We start from the raw sequence: 14,416 nt of genomic DNA, 5'->3' as shown, positions 1-14,416 counted from the left end.
TATCAATAGGGTGGCCTGATTTTTTAAGGGTAAAGAGGCAGGGCTCTAAGGCCAGCTTTCCTGAGTGGTACGGGGTCACAGAGATGGGTATCACCCAGCCTCGCCTCCAGAAATGCAGATGACTGCCTCAAGACCAGAGAGCCTCAAAGGACAGAATTCACACTGTCTCCCTCTGGTAGAGGTATGATAACATCTATCTCCAGGAATCAGAGGAGGGAAGGGATGGCCACTTCCTGCTGCTGTCTAAGCGATGAGCTAGCAGCCTAAGATGGGGTCAAGAACCACAGGAACACGGATCACTCTGTGATCACTGATGACCCCAAATGATCAGAGGTAAAGCCCTTTCTAAAACACCCAAGAGTTTGTCTTTGAGAGCAGCAAGGCAAGGGGAAGAGGGTGAGTCTTCTCCTCACAGCCTGGCTTGGGGAAGTGATCCTCAAGGGAGAGTTTGGGGTGGCTCCTTTACAGGGGTGGAGCATCTGGGGCCAAGGGGGAGAAGGACTCTGAGCAGTGCTCACAGCCCCCACAGGTGAAAGCTCTTGGAAAAACAAAAAAACAAGAGCTCAGAAGGGATGGACAGGTATCAGATCACCTGGAAAAAAAAGGCTCTTCTGTGTTGCTCCTGCAGGGTCTGCTTCAGCTGTTCCACATCATTCTCCAACTTCAGGTATTCGTTCCAAGCATTTTCCATCTCCTGTTGGCCAAGAAAATGCTTCCAGTTCTCAGTTATCCCCTGCCCTGTCGGAAGGCCTCATGAACACCTGTACTCCTGACCATGCAGACCCAGCCAGGGGAAGAGGGAAGGAGACCGAGACCGGCCAGGCCTCAGGCAGGCCTGGTGAGAGAGAGGGAGGAGCAGGAAAGAGCGTGGCATCCTCTCATTTGTGCTCTGACCCTGGCCACCTGCACTGTTCCCTCTTCCACCCTCAGGATGCTTTGATTCTCAGTCCTGGCCTGTACCACAACAGACTGAAAAGTGAAAAAGCAGAGATTCTGACAACTTGGAATTAACTGCACACAGATCAGGGGAACAGTCTGCAGGCAGCTCTGAGAATCTGGCCCACTGGGTGTCACTGGCCTTCAAAAGTCACTGTGGTAAGCAGCCTAAGGCACACATGCAGGCAGACATGTCACCCCCAGCAGACAAGGTCATCTACTGTCAGGCGGCAGTTCTGCTACTGGAGAAGCTCTGCTATTTCAGGACTCTTGCCTCTGGACACCAACTCAACTACATCTGGGAGGTGAGAAAAGCAGCCCCTCGCTCAGCTCATCCTGAGGGAGACCGGTCTGCCACCCTCTACGCACAGTGGACTCTCTGGAGAGCTCAGCTCGGATATGGACGAGGTCCTCCTGCAGCAACTTCTGCTGGTAGGCAATCTTCTCCAAGTGCTGGGGCTGGTCTCGGTACTGTTCCATCTGTCTGTGCAACACCTCCAGCACAGATTCTAGCTGATCCTGTACCAGGAAGGGCCAAAAAGCAGCAGGATAGGAGGATAGTCCCCAGAGGCCTCCCCATACCACACCAGGAACCAAAACTACTGGACCTAACCAAGGCTGAAGGGACCAGCACTGAGATATGGGCCCACAGTTGGGGCTCTGATGCCAGCTCTGACTCTGTCTAGGGGGTAGGCTGGGGAAAGTACCTAACAGCTCTGTGCCTCAATTTCATCATCTATAAACTAGGAATACAGCTGTCTAACTCCTTATGGGATAAACTAAGAGGATAAATCAAAGAATTAAAAAAAAAAAATCCTCTCTAGCCTCCTAGGGAAAAGAGTATATTATCAACCTTCAGTATCACAAATTTAAAATGCAAAAGGAAAATATTACTTTAAGAATAGAAAAGGCCAACGTTGGTGGCCCCTGGCCCATTCCTGCACTCCCATCCAGACTTGCTGCCTCCACAGCCCAGATCCTAGGAGACAAGGAGCTTTAGGAAGCAAAGGCATCTGCCCTGTAATGACTGCAGCCACTTCCTCCAAAGGAACCCTGCTTCCTGGGGGTTCAGGGACCGGGGGTCATCACATATAAGCCTTTTTTTTTTATTTTCCTGAGACGAAGTCTTCCTCTGTCACCTAGGCTGGAATACAGTGGCGCGATCTCGGCTCACTGCAACCTCTGCCTCCCGGGTTCAAGCAATTCTGCCTCAGCCTTCTGAGTAGCTGGGATTACAGACGCCCACCACCACGCCCAGCTAATTTTTGTATTTTTAGTAGAGACAGGGTTTCATCATGTTTGTCAGGCTGGTCTCAAACTCCTAACCTCGTGATCCACTTGCCTTGGCCTTCCAAAGTGCTGAGATTACAGACATAAGCCGCCGCACCCAGTGCATTTTTTTTTTTTTAAATAAGCTAACATTTGTTGTTCAGTACTAACATGAGGGTCCAGCCTATGTCTCAAGAAAGACGGGACAAAAAGCCCCTCTGCCCATTCCAAGATTATTCAAAACTGACACATACTTTGTTCTCTTTAAGGGCTCGTATCTTGTCTTCCAAGTCCTGGAGGATCCTGTCCTGTTCGCAGAAGATGCTCAGTTTGACCTAAAAGCAAGAACAGGTAGAAAGGGCCTGGAGTGATGAGAAAAAGACATGACCTTGGGATTGCGATCAGACAGCCTTTGGCTACAGAATCATCCAAGCCCTGCCTGAAGCTGTTCACCCTGGGTCGGCGTCAGGAGGCAGATGAGGGGTCAGCGTGTCACGCTGTTCACTCACGTCAATGTCGCTCTCAGCGATCTTCACAGGCTTCAGACTTCGATCCTTGAGAAGGTCCCGGCCTGTCATCTGGGAGGCGAACAATTTAAAAGAGATTTAACCATGGTGTTTGAGATCAGAACTTGGGAAAGAAAATTCATCCTACAATGGATGGTGTGGAAGTCCTTGGCAGTGGCAAGTAGGTCATAGCATGAGAGGGGCAAAAACTTGGGCTATACTATGCCTATTTCATTTTAGGAAAAAAACAAAACCTTTTCATGATTCTAGTAATGCTGGTAAGTCCTTTGAGTTAAAGAAAATGTAGACATTCAAGTTACAGGATCATCAATTTTAAAAGTATATATTTGCCTAAAATGAATGTCAAAAATCAGCATGAATCTTGGGAGATTTGCCACCGATCAGACAGAGGTGTGCTACTGAACCTGGGAACAAACACGAGTTACGAAGCCCATTACTCCCTGCCCAGGGTGGTGAGATGGGCAGACCCAGAGAAACAAACAAATCCCTTGACCGTTGTCAAGCCTTAGCTTAAGGAAGTCTCTGAGCAGCCCACTTCCCCATGGGTAAGGCCAGCCTTTCTCACCCTTTACCATTTGGGAAGAAGACCTGGCCAAGGTAAAAAGGAACCTGGCTAGTTCCCAGCAGGGGTTTTTAATTGTTCCCTGCATAACTGAGGCTAGGCTGTACTTGTATAAGTTACAAGAAAGGAAACCATAAAGCAATACACAAAAGTCACCCAAACTTGTGGGCCAATGGGATTTTACATTTCCTATCCCTCACTTGACTCAAGGTAGGCAATATGCCGCCTGTCTCTCACTGACTCCTGAGACTCTAAATCTAACTTATCCCATTTTTCCATTCCCCCCAATTTCTTTCTTGCCAAAAGTCATGCAGGGGTTGAGGGGAGTGACTTTCACAGATGTACCTTCCCATGGCCAAGACAAGGCCAGGGAGAACCAAGTCTATTGTGCCTGATGTAGGGGAAGCCAGATCTCTATTTTGCAGATCTGACCAGGGAAATGGAGGGTGGAGCTAACAGTGGCAGAGATAGGCGCTGTGTGTGCACTATGCAGAGAGGTCCCAGTGTGGACAGATAGCTGCTGGAGAGAGGGGTATAGATTTCTCCCCATTCTATCTGTAAGGTCCAGGAAGTTTCAGTGTGAATTGGGGGTGGAAATAAATTGGCAAACATTCCACTCAGTGCTCAAGCCCTTCATGTGCCCAACTGTCCTATGCTACCTCTCCCTGCAGACTGTCATGAGCAAATCCAAAGGTCAAGGGAGAGGACCTCTCCCTGCCTTGGGGTGAGGACTGATTCTGGGCTACACGCCTGCCCCACCCATTCCCATGATCCCTTTGGTCACACAGAAGAGGGCGGAACCATTGTTTTATGTATCTTGGTAAAGTCAGCCCTGAACAGAAGACCTGGCACAAACTCAGCAAACGCTTATTGAATTGCATGTAGGTCAAAGGGAAACACATGTAGGTCACTGTTGTTGAGTTCCTGAAAAAAATAGAACTCCAGCCAAATTCTGCTCTTCAGACTGTCAGATTATGTGTACATACTTGTATATACACAGTTGCAGAACACAAGACTGCAACGATCCACAAACAAACAGACTGTGCTGTCTCCTGCAATGGGAGGGCGGTGCAGGGGGTGGGCATGAAATTAATCCTGGTGAATCACAAACAGCTGAACTTCTCAGGCAGCATGTGGGTTTTAAACTCAGGGGAACCCAGGAGAAAAAGCAGGTGAAAGCAGTGAAGTCTTCACTCTATGTCATCGTCCTTTCATCAAAGCCAAGGACAAGGAGGTTGTCTATTCTCCAAAGGGACTGACCTTTGGGGCTCACTTCCTAGGTAGAAATCATTTTCAAATGGAGATACACTCTGAGGATTCTTCCCCCCTAGCAAAACTCTTCCTCTTATTTCACTGAAGCTTTTTACAGAGAATGTCTTTTTGATACTTAAATAACAAGGCAGAAAATCTAATTGAGCAATGCCTCATTTATCCAGCACCATCAGGAAAAGAACGAGATATTTTATATAAAAAGGGCATTTTGAGGAGCTGAATCTTCTAAATTATACTTTTTGATGGAAAGTTTTCTAAAAGTACGCCCTTTGCTGCCTTCGTGGAATACTGAATATACATTCAACCTTTTCTTTCTCCCTCTCAGGATATTAGTACTACCTCTTTTTCCAAGAAGTAGATTTCTCTTGTCCCTTTTTAAAGTGCTGCTTATCTGGCCGGGCACGGTGGCTCAAGCCTGTAATCCCAGCACTGTGGGAGTCCAAGGCAGGAGAATCATGAGGTCCGGAGTTCAAGACCAGTCTGGCCAACATGGTGAAACCCCATCTCTACTAAAAATACAAAAATTAACCAGGTGCAGTGCCACGCGCCTGTAGTCCCAGCTACTTGGGAGGTTGAGGCAGGAGAATCTCTTGAACCCGGGAAGCAGAGGTTGTGGTGAGCTGAGGTTGTGCCACTGCACTCCAGCCTGGGTGACAGAGCGAGACTCCGTGTCAAAAAAAAAAAAAAGTGCTGCTTACTAGATGTGGGTTAGGAATTCAAAGGACTATAAGCTCAACTGAGACGAGGTACTTACATCTCTTCTCTCCCTTTAACTGGGGGTGGTGCTCTTCAGGGTGCTCTTTCCATACGTTGCATCTGCTGCTACTACAGCACCCAGCACATTAGAGTACAAAGTTCTGTTTGCTCATTTGTTTCTTCTCACCAGAGAGTAACCTAATTAGGGGTGACTGTGGAGATGGATGCCTTTCCTCTGTATCCTCAAAGCCCAGCCAGGGCCTAGCATATTGAGGAAATTCGGGCAATGTTTGCTCAGTGAGTTCATGAATGTGTCAAAGTAATGTGAGCTGGCTCTGTCTCCTATGGACGGAAGGTCACAGGCTTTAGAGCATGGGCTTAATGAGAGCTGTTTCTACAGCTCAGAGGACCGTTAAGCTTCTGAATGTAGCTCTGCTCCAGAGAGCCGAGGCTACAAAGAAATATTATATCCACGTGTACTGTATTACATCTAATTTTCCTTTTAAAAGTGTGTTTGTTGCAGCCATGTCCAAATACACTTAAAACATCAACTCTGGGTCCCCCCAGCATCTCTGTCATCAGAAAAAGTAAAAGTCTGTGGGTGCTCATCCATTTGAAAGAGTCTCTCCATCAGACGGGAATCAAAGCCACCCAGGCATCTTCCCTCCCCTCCACCACATCCCAACCCACTTTCTCAGGGCTCAGGATGGTTGGACACAACACCTGCTTCCTGATCTGCATCCTCCCCTGGAATGCTGTAAGAGCTGGTCACATTGCAGTCCCTACTTCTGCATCAATCAAAGAGGGTATGGGCAGGGGGTAGCATTTTATTCTAGTCCAGCTCCAGGCTGTTATCCAAATGCCAACTCCCTGCCCCCAAAAGGTGCCACCTTAATCTCAGGGCCACTGTGGAATCTGAGGATACCCTGGCTCTTGGAAGATGACCAATAACTGCTGTTCCCTCCCAAGAAACTCATGCTTAACTCTGTCTGGGTGAGCCCTTGCCATGGAGGCAGACACATGATGATGGAAACACAACACAAGCTGGTGGCAAGCCAGGCAAGCTCCCCCACCCTTGGCAGCACAAAACATGGAGTCACAGAAAACCACAGATGAGAGGCTCAGCCTGGTGCATCAGTCAAAATGCTGAAGAGAGCTTCAGTTGAAAGAAAATAAAGCAAAATGACTTGCGGGAAGCCTGGGGCGGTCAGGAGAGCAACTGGTTAAGCAAGTGATGAAGTCGGCACCGAGCCAGAAGCAATGGAATGACCCCGCTTGGAGACACGGATCAGATCATCTTACGCTTCTCCTGGGCCGACAGCCCCGTGCTGACTTCTTCAGCACTTTGTAAAGCACGTTGATCAAAGGTTCATTATTTTTAATCTGTTCCAAACAAAAAGGCAAATACAACAAAACGTAACAGGTGAGACATCAAATGACACTTGAAGCAGCCAGAATTTGGGGAACTGGCAAAGGGACAACTTTAAGGATGCTGTGTGCTGTGCAATTCAAACAACCAGGTCTGAATCTTGGTGATGCTACTTCCATGGGACCGTGGATGCTACTTGCATGGGCCACGGGACCTTCCCAGACTGCAGCTCTCTCCTTTTTATAAAATGTTATATGCTGTCTGAAGGGACCTTTGCACAGGCTGGTTTATGTGGGAGTGCCGATTTCAGTGTTCATTTCCTTCCTGGTTCTGCTGGAGAAGGCAAGGAGGAACATCATAGAAGGGAACTTGTTTCTTCTTTTGTCCTCCCTCATCACATTCTGTAAGATACTAGTTTAGAGTCGTGCCATGCATTCATCTCACCCCCACCCAACCTTAAGTTCCACCAGAACTGTGATGCATCTACATGATTATGTCTTACCCATGGTCCCAAACTTACAGCTCCTTTTTGGGAACACTGTCCTCATTATCTAGAAGAGCAGGAATCACTGGGGGGGCTTTAAAAAATACCGATGCCTGAGTTCCACCCCAAGAGATTCTGATATAATTGGTCTGGGATGGGGCCTGGGCATTGGGATTCTTAAACACTCTCCTGGGTGATTCTAATGTGCAGCCAGGATTGAGAATCACTGCCCTAAAACAGGGGTTCTCAAACTTAAGCGTGCATCAGAATCAGCTGGAGGGCAAATACACAGATTTTCTGGGCCCCATCCCTGGAGGTTCTTGTGGTACAGATCTGGGGTGGGACCCAAGATTCTACATTTTTAATGAATTCCCAGATATTGTTGACACTTTGGTCTGAGGATCCCATGTTGAGAGCCACTACTTCAAAACAGTGTTTCTTGATACTGGATGTGCATTAGAAACACCTAAGGAGTTTTTTTGTTTTAATTAAAGAGTAATACCTGAATATTACCAATTAAATCACAGTCCCTCAGGGGTAGGACCCAGACATTTATATTCATTTTAAAAACTCCCCAACAGTTCTCATTCATAGCCAGGGTTAGTAATTTCTTCTCCAGAACAATAGACCTCAAACCTTAGTGTGCACAAGAATCACCCCAGAGCTTGATAAAAATGCAGAATTCTGGGCAGCAGAGTGTCCAATTCGAGAGAACCCTCCAGGTCTGTGTTTTTATCAAGCCCCCAGGTGATTTTGAAGTATATGGCATCCCTAATCACAACTTTAAAAACTGTCCCAGAAGCTGATTTTGGAAACAGACCCTGAACAGAGAAGTCCTGATCTCAGGTTCAAACAGTCATGAAGAGTCCAGAGTCCAATAGCCCTGGAGCCACTGATGGTACATCCCTCACCAAAGACAAAAGCCTTTTTGGGGCTGACTGCAACCTTTTCTATCTACAAAGGCTTCACATGAGTGGCAGCAGGTACCCTCATCTTCCTGGCTGTGCTTCACAGAAGCATAAAGACAACTTAAATTGTCAACAACAGTGAACCCCACACCCCACCCCTCTGACTCAGCTAGGGTATAGGGTTCTGAAGAGCAAAACTTCAATGCCAGGAATACAATTCAACGAACACGACTTTAGGGTAGGCAAAGCGTGTGATGCATGGAAGAAAGAAGGCAGGTATGAGGTCAGTTGCTAGGTTCAAGTCCCAGCAGTGTAACTGCAGAAGTTACTTCTCTGACACCTAGGTTCCTGGTTATAGAAAAGGGATAATAATTCATATTGCTCTGATCGTGTGCAGCTCTTAGGTAGTAAAATACAGCAAGGATGCAACTTGCCTCTCTCTATCCCATCAAATATATTTCTTGGCGTAACAATCCAAGCTCAGCTCCATAAAAACATAAGGCCTTTGGGTACACAGTGGTAGAGCAGCATTTTAAGAGAGGATGTGGGGCAAGGTGATAAAGGGCTCTAGGGTGAGAGCTGCACCCAAATACTGATACCCACTAACTGCTGTGTAGGCTTGGGAAACTCATTAGCTTTTCAGAGTTACAGTTCATTAAAAGATGATACCACCACTTCCCTTACAGGGCCAATTTGGAGGTAAAATAACTTAATAGAAGTAAAATGCAGTGACTGACACACATTATAACCCCCTATTGTTATTAAGCTTCTGTTGGAGTCGACACGCAGGGACTCCTAGTTCTGCTGTGCCATTCTGTGGCTCAGTTTCTCCCTCTGTAATCCCACATAGCTCAAATTCTATGATCCTGAAATAAAACAAACCTGAGGCCAAGCATCACTCCAGGACCAACTGTGAGTTTCCACTGTCACATACAAACAGGAACCAGAAGGCAGCTATTTCCTACTGCTCCTGCTCAGGCACATTTAGTTCTCTCTGACCCCGTGCACTAAACACTCTGGTATATCTGTGTTTTATACTCACCTGTGGTGCTGGCATGCTAGGCCTCTCCCATAGGCCCAGGTGCACTATGGATGCTCTACAGGTATGTCTGAGTGGACCGCTGGGCCCTGGGTCAGGGGTGACAAGAAATGGGCAGGCAGCTGCTGACTGACTGTCAGGGAGGCTGAGGAACGGGGATGTGGTGCTGCGCAGGGAAGGTGGAGGCCGGGGGCTGGTGGATCTCTCTCCATAGGCATGGTGGGAACAACCCTGCCCATCCCCACAGGCTGCAGGAGGACGGGCTAGGCTGCCACATTTGGTCCACACAGCTATGCTTGAGCACTGTGAATCCTGAGGAATTACTACCATACTTAGAGCAGTCCCTAAAGCTCTGTGTGACCTGACTGTCACATGAGTTAGAAAACCTCCTGGCCTTGAGAGAAAGCTCCTTGTTCTCCTCACATGCTAAAGCCAGGTCTTTTTGCTCATGGCACCCACCTTCTTTCCTAAAGCCTAGGATAGAGTCAAAAGCCTGCATGACCTAGCGCCACCTCCCTCTGCTGCCCTGGCCACAACCACTGTGCCCTGGCTCTCCTTGGCTCTCACTGTTCCTTCCCTTTAAATCTCAACCAACCCCAGCCCCCCTGGCTCTTCAAGGCTTCAAACACATGCCACCTCCTCCCAGAAGCCTCTCCAGTGTTGTAACCCACAGAGATTCTCACCATCTCAGCTCTGAGAACCAGGCCAAACAGATCTTTGCCTAGTCATTGTAGAGGAGTCTGTTATTTGGGGATAATTTCTTTCACCAACCCAAGACTATCTGGAAGTATCTCAAGACCAGACAGACTCAATTTTTCTTCTGCATCTCCCCATGTCATCTGCATACACAGCAAGTGTTCAACAGACACAGAATTGCACTGGCTGATTTCTGATCAAAGGCCCTGATCTCCTTTCATTATGGGGAGACCCCCTTTCCGTCTTCTTCCTTCAGACCTGACGTTCATACGCCTGCTTCTATGAGGCTGGATGAAGATCCCCGAATTAAAAATATCCCAAGCCAGGTACACTGGAGACTGTAGGGAGGCATGCCGCCCCTCGTGGCAGTCGCCTGAGTGTCCCATGGCCCCTCACCCACCTTTTCAGACCCACAGCTAACTAAAGGTCACATTCCTCCAGTCTATTTCACGGCTTAGGCGTAAGAAGTGCTTTCACAGTGGGAGCTTTCAGAGAACTGTGGGAAGGGAACAATAGGGCTCTCTTCCAGGCAGAATGCCTTTTGCCTTCTCTACAGGAGTTTTCTCGGCTCTCTCTGTGCTGAGAAAGCTAATTTAGAGCCTGAAGCCTTATCACCTACAGGGAGGGGCCCAGCCTTCTTCTCCTAAACTGAGATGGGAGACTACTGGTGAGCCTCAAAGCCATGCGATTCCATGTGGAGCCTGCTACCCTAGCAACAGAACCAAAGAACCCACCATACCACTTGTGGCTGAAAACCCACATTAGTGAACCAAACATACACCCCTGCCCCCACTGGAGACTCTGAAGAAGCAACTGGTTGCTTTTGGAGGGACCTTTTGGTTCTGACCAAAAGAAGGAAGAGATCAAGGTCTCGTGCCTTCATTCTGTAAGCCAGGGACCTCACACCAAAATTCACAAGAAACTGAAAAAAGGCAGAGTATGAGACTGTAAGAAATAAAATTCTTCTGATTCAAGATGGGAGACATCTTGATTTAGAATTCAGATTGGATAAGACCTGTCTGGCCTTTGGCTTTGGGCTTGGCTCCAGTGAGGTGGCACTCTTGGAAAGGTGAGTATGCGAGGAAGGCAGGAACCCTGATATCACTCACCTTTAGATCCAGGTACTCCAGGTCTTTCTTCAGCTGGAGGTAGGTGTCATCAGCCTTCAAATGAAGCAGAGAGGGAAAAACACAGTTACGAACACCAAGAGTTTCCATACCTGGAGGTTTCCCATGTGCATTATTTGTATGGTGCAGTTTTCGGAACAAGGAACCACAGCAGACCAACACATCAGGGGCCACAGAGGAAGCACAAACGTCTTGGTGCAGCTGAGAGCCCTCTTTCAGCAAGGCGGACCTTGCAGGTCACTGTGGGGAAAGTCAGCTTGTCCCCCACTGGCTCGGGGAAGTTTGGCAGGGAGGATCCTACCCCAGGGCTAGGGCAGCTGAGGCAGTGTTGTGCTCCCAAGATAGACCTGGGAGGTCCACCCGGAGAAGCACATGCCACACCTGATCTACAGCACATCAGTCATCATTGCTCCAAATCCATCCATCAAACCTTTGGTCTGGATCACTTCACATGCATGAAGATGAAGCTCATTGGTGTGGGCAGATGCCAAGAAGAGGCAGGGAGATGGCCTGGGTGACCCAGGAGGTCCCAATATGACCTTGGTTTCCAGAATAACCACGAGCAACTGATGGAAATTTCCTGCAAGTTTGGTTATTTTTGCTCAGCATGGAGCCAGTGTAGCCACATCAGGAGCTACTTGAGACAGGTGCAAGGTCAGACCCATCTGTTTGTGGCATCTCTGACAATCTATCAAGCTCTTCAGTATAATTACCAGAAACAGTGAAAATAAGAAAAAGACTCTTTGATTTCCTAAAACTTATGCTTTCCCGTGTAGCAGATCACAGAAGCTAACCGTGAGGCAGAGGAGCTGTGAAAGCTCAAGAAAAATAATCCAGGCACCATCTTCTCAGCAGACTAAGAGGGTCCCAGCCAAGCAAGCCAGAGCTGGGGCAGGTGGCCTTTGCTTACAGCTCTGAGGTAAGACAGTCACACAGAAAAACCACACGAAGAGTTGAGGCAGTGCTCTTAAGCATGGGAATGCCTGGGGGACAACTGTCAGGAGCACTAGTGGCTTGCAAGGTCTTGTGTCCCTAAACTAATCCCTTACCCATCCATTCTTCCCAAACAGCTCAGTCCCTACACACTTGCTACAGGAGTGAGACAGAGCAGAAGGTTATTCAAGATCACTTAGATTCACAACCGATGATAGTTTTTGCACTGACATTCATTTTTCTGAATACATTTCCTAAATCTCTCATAACTCACTGAAACAGAACAAGGAAGGAAGGTAACAGTCCTGTCACCCTCCTCATCTGTCCCCTGCCTACCTCTGTACAGCCTGGAGGACCAGCCTCATTGGCTGAACCTATTCCTGCCTGAGGACAACCCCAGGGAGGAATCCTTTTCTTTAATCTTTCTGCTCAAGATACCCGGGAGGGCAGCCCCCTAGCCAGTTCTTGAGAAGTTTGCTTGCAAAGCCCAATGTTTTTGCAACAGTTTAGAACATTGTGTCATGCAGGTCTTGGATTTTGGCTGCAGCCTGCATGCTTCTAGCTGAGGGATCCTGAGCAAGTCACTTCCCCTTCTGGTTCCACTTGCCTTGTGTGTGGTCCTGACTCTTCTCCTACCTAACCTCTTCCAGCTTACTGTGAGGCTTAGCAGGATATGAGATGAGAAGATGCTCTGTGAGGCAGCAGGGCACCGTCCAGATAAGAGAGGGCACCCTGCATCTCCCTCCAGGCTGACGCATACGTGCCTTTCCACATCCCAAGGAGTGGCCACAGGGGCAACAAGGCTGTCAGCCAGCATAGCCCTTTGAACGTGACCACACATCAGCCTGGCAGTCACTACTTACAGCCAGAGAAGCGACAGTTTAGGACCCCTACACCACATGCAGTCCCCCTCCCCAGTGCCAGCAGGGTAGGCTCGGCCTCCACCACCACAGAGTATCTGGCAGTAGCATCCAGAAGCAAACAGGCAGCGAACAAGGGAGAGGCAGACAGCAGAGACAGATCAGAGCATGGGCACGAGCGAACACGAGCCAGCATGTCACTCCCTGCCCCCGGCCCTGAGAGAAGCCCACCAGTGCTGACCTGGCAGGTGGGAAAGGTCAGCTGGTGCTGCAGTAACTGGCCGATGGCGAAATTTCGCACACTGGCTAACTTGGCCTGGTGCCGCCTTAACCGGGTGAGAAGCAACGAGAGCTCCTCCAGCTGCAGGTGTGTAGACACAGCACAAGGAAGTTAGCACCACAGGAGCATGCTGCTAGAATTACACTCTTCACCCTGGTGTCAGTGCCAGGACAGCACTGATGTGACACCATTAAGCAATTACTGCGTTAATTCTGTCATTAGGACAAATAAAAGCACTGGCAGTAAAAGGGCTTCAGGAAGTTGTTTTTCAGGAAAGCAACAACCAACAGTGCAACCTCACCCAGACCCAAGCTTTTTTTTTTTCTTCTGCTTTGAGACAGTCTTGCTCTGTCACTTAGGCTGGAGTGCAGCAGCGTGAGCATGATTTTGGCTCACTGCAAACTCCACCTCCTGAGTTCTCATATCTCAGCCTTCCGAATACCTGGGATCACAGGAGTATACCAACACACCCAGCTAATTTTTGTATTTTTAGTAGAGACGGGGTTTCGCCATGTTTGCGAGGCTGGTCTTGAACTCCTGGCCTCAAGTGATCCACCCACCTCGGTCTCCCAAAGTGCTAGGATTGCAGGTATGAACCACCATGCCTGGTCTCGGACTCAAGCTTTGAAGATAGAGTTAACTAATTAATTAATCAAAGATCAGGGAAGAGAGGAGAGGCACTACCTGCGGAAAAAGGTGAGTAGCTGGAAAACATTTATGGCAAAATTCAGCTTGAAAGAGGAGATAAGCCTAACATTCCCCTACATTCCCCCACAAGCTCTTCCCCTTCATTGGGGACCCAGTGACAGCCAGGTGACCCTAAGCAAGTCATTCGACTTCTCTGAGTCTCAGTTTCCTCATCTCTAAAATGGGAGTTGATAGCTGCCCTGTGGACTGCATTGTACTGACTCAGAGGAAGGAAAACGTTGATGAGATAGGGCATTGCAGGCTGTGTCTTGTCATTCACCTTACCGATTTTCCATGTAAACTGGGAGCACTGACGGTGTGGGTCATGTAACCCATGGAGGGCATGGAGCGTCGGTCCACGTGAGACGAGTTCTGCAAGTGGGAAGACAAGAAGTCACACTGGAGCCCAAACCTCTGCCACCCACTCCCAGGGCAGCCCGCCCCATGCCACCTGGGTCCCCTCTGAGCCCCAGACTCCTCATCTATGAAATGAGCACACGTATCTTACTCTTACGGTTAGAACACTAAACGGTGAAAGCCCTTGGAAAGTGAAAACTTAAGCTGGGTTGTTATAAATAGTTTAACTGACTGGACACATGTCTTTTCCTGCCTTTCAAGCTGCAAGGAAGCTGACTTGTAGTTGTGTGACCCCCTGCAAGTTACTTTGTCTCTCCGCGCCTCAGAGTTCTCATCTTTTTTTTTTTTTTTTTTTTTTTTTGAGACGGAGTCTCGCTCTGTCGCCCAGGCTGGAGTGCAGTGGCACGATCTCGG

At 48.4% G+C, this 14,416-nt stretch overlaps 1 protein-coding gene across 50 annotated transcripts in view; it reads right to left on the bottom strand.

The window, feature by feature from the left end:
* Window positions 1-14,416, bottom strand: part of PLEKHA7 (pleckstrin homology domain containing A7) — a 239,888-nt gene that overhangs the window by 23,295 nt on the left and 202,177 nt on the right. For 22 of the 50 annotated variants that reach the window (XM_074014161.1, XM_045370387.2, XM_074014150.1 and 19 more), the window contains 6 exons: window positions 13,931-14,017; window positions 10,868-10,921; window positions 2,715-2,783; window positions 2,460-2,540; window positions 1,306-1,455; window positions 593-694 (listed from right to left, as the gene is read on the bottom strand). In XM_074014161.1, coding sequence (XP_073870262.1) covers window positions 593-694; window positions 1,306-1,455; window positions 2,460-2,540; window positions 2,715-2,783; window positions 10,868-10,921; window positions 13,931-14,017 — 543 coding nt within the window. Of the gene's footprint in view, window positions 1-592; window positions 695-1,305; window positions 1,456-2,459; window positions 2,541-2,714; window positions 2,784-6,564; window positions 6,646-10,867; window positions 10,922-12,919; window positions 13,040-13,930; window positions 14,018-14,416 lie in introns of all 50 variants that reach the window. The other 28 variants (XM_065528439.1, XM_065528441.1, XM_065528448.1 and 25 more) reach the window with 3 other exon arrangements.

This window comes from Macaca fascicularis, chromosome 14 (assembly GCF_037993035.2).
Source record: "Macaca fascicularis isolate 582-1 chromosome 14, T2T-MFA8v1.1".
NCBI classification, from domain to species: Eukaryota; Metazoa; Chordata; class Mammalia; order Primates; family Cercopithecidae; genus Macaca; species Macaca fascicularis.
The sequence above is the reverse complement of the archived record's forward strand: the minus strand, read 5'-3'. Positions and strand labels throughout refer to the sequence as shown.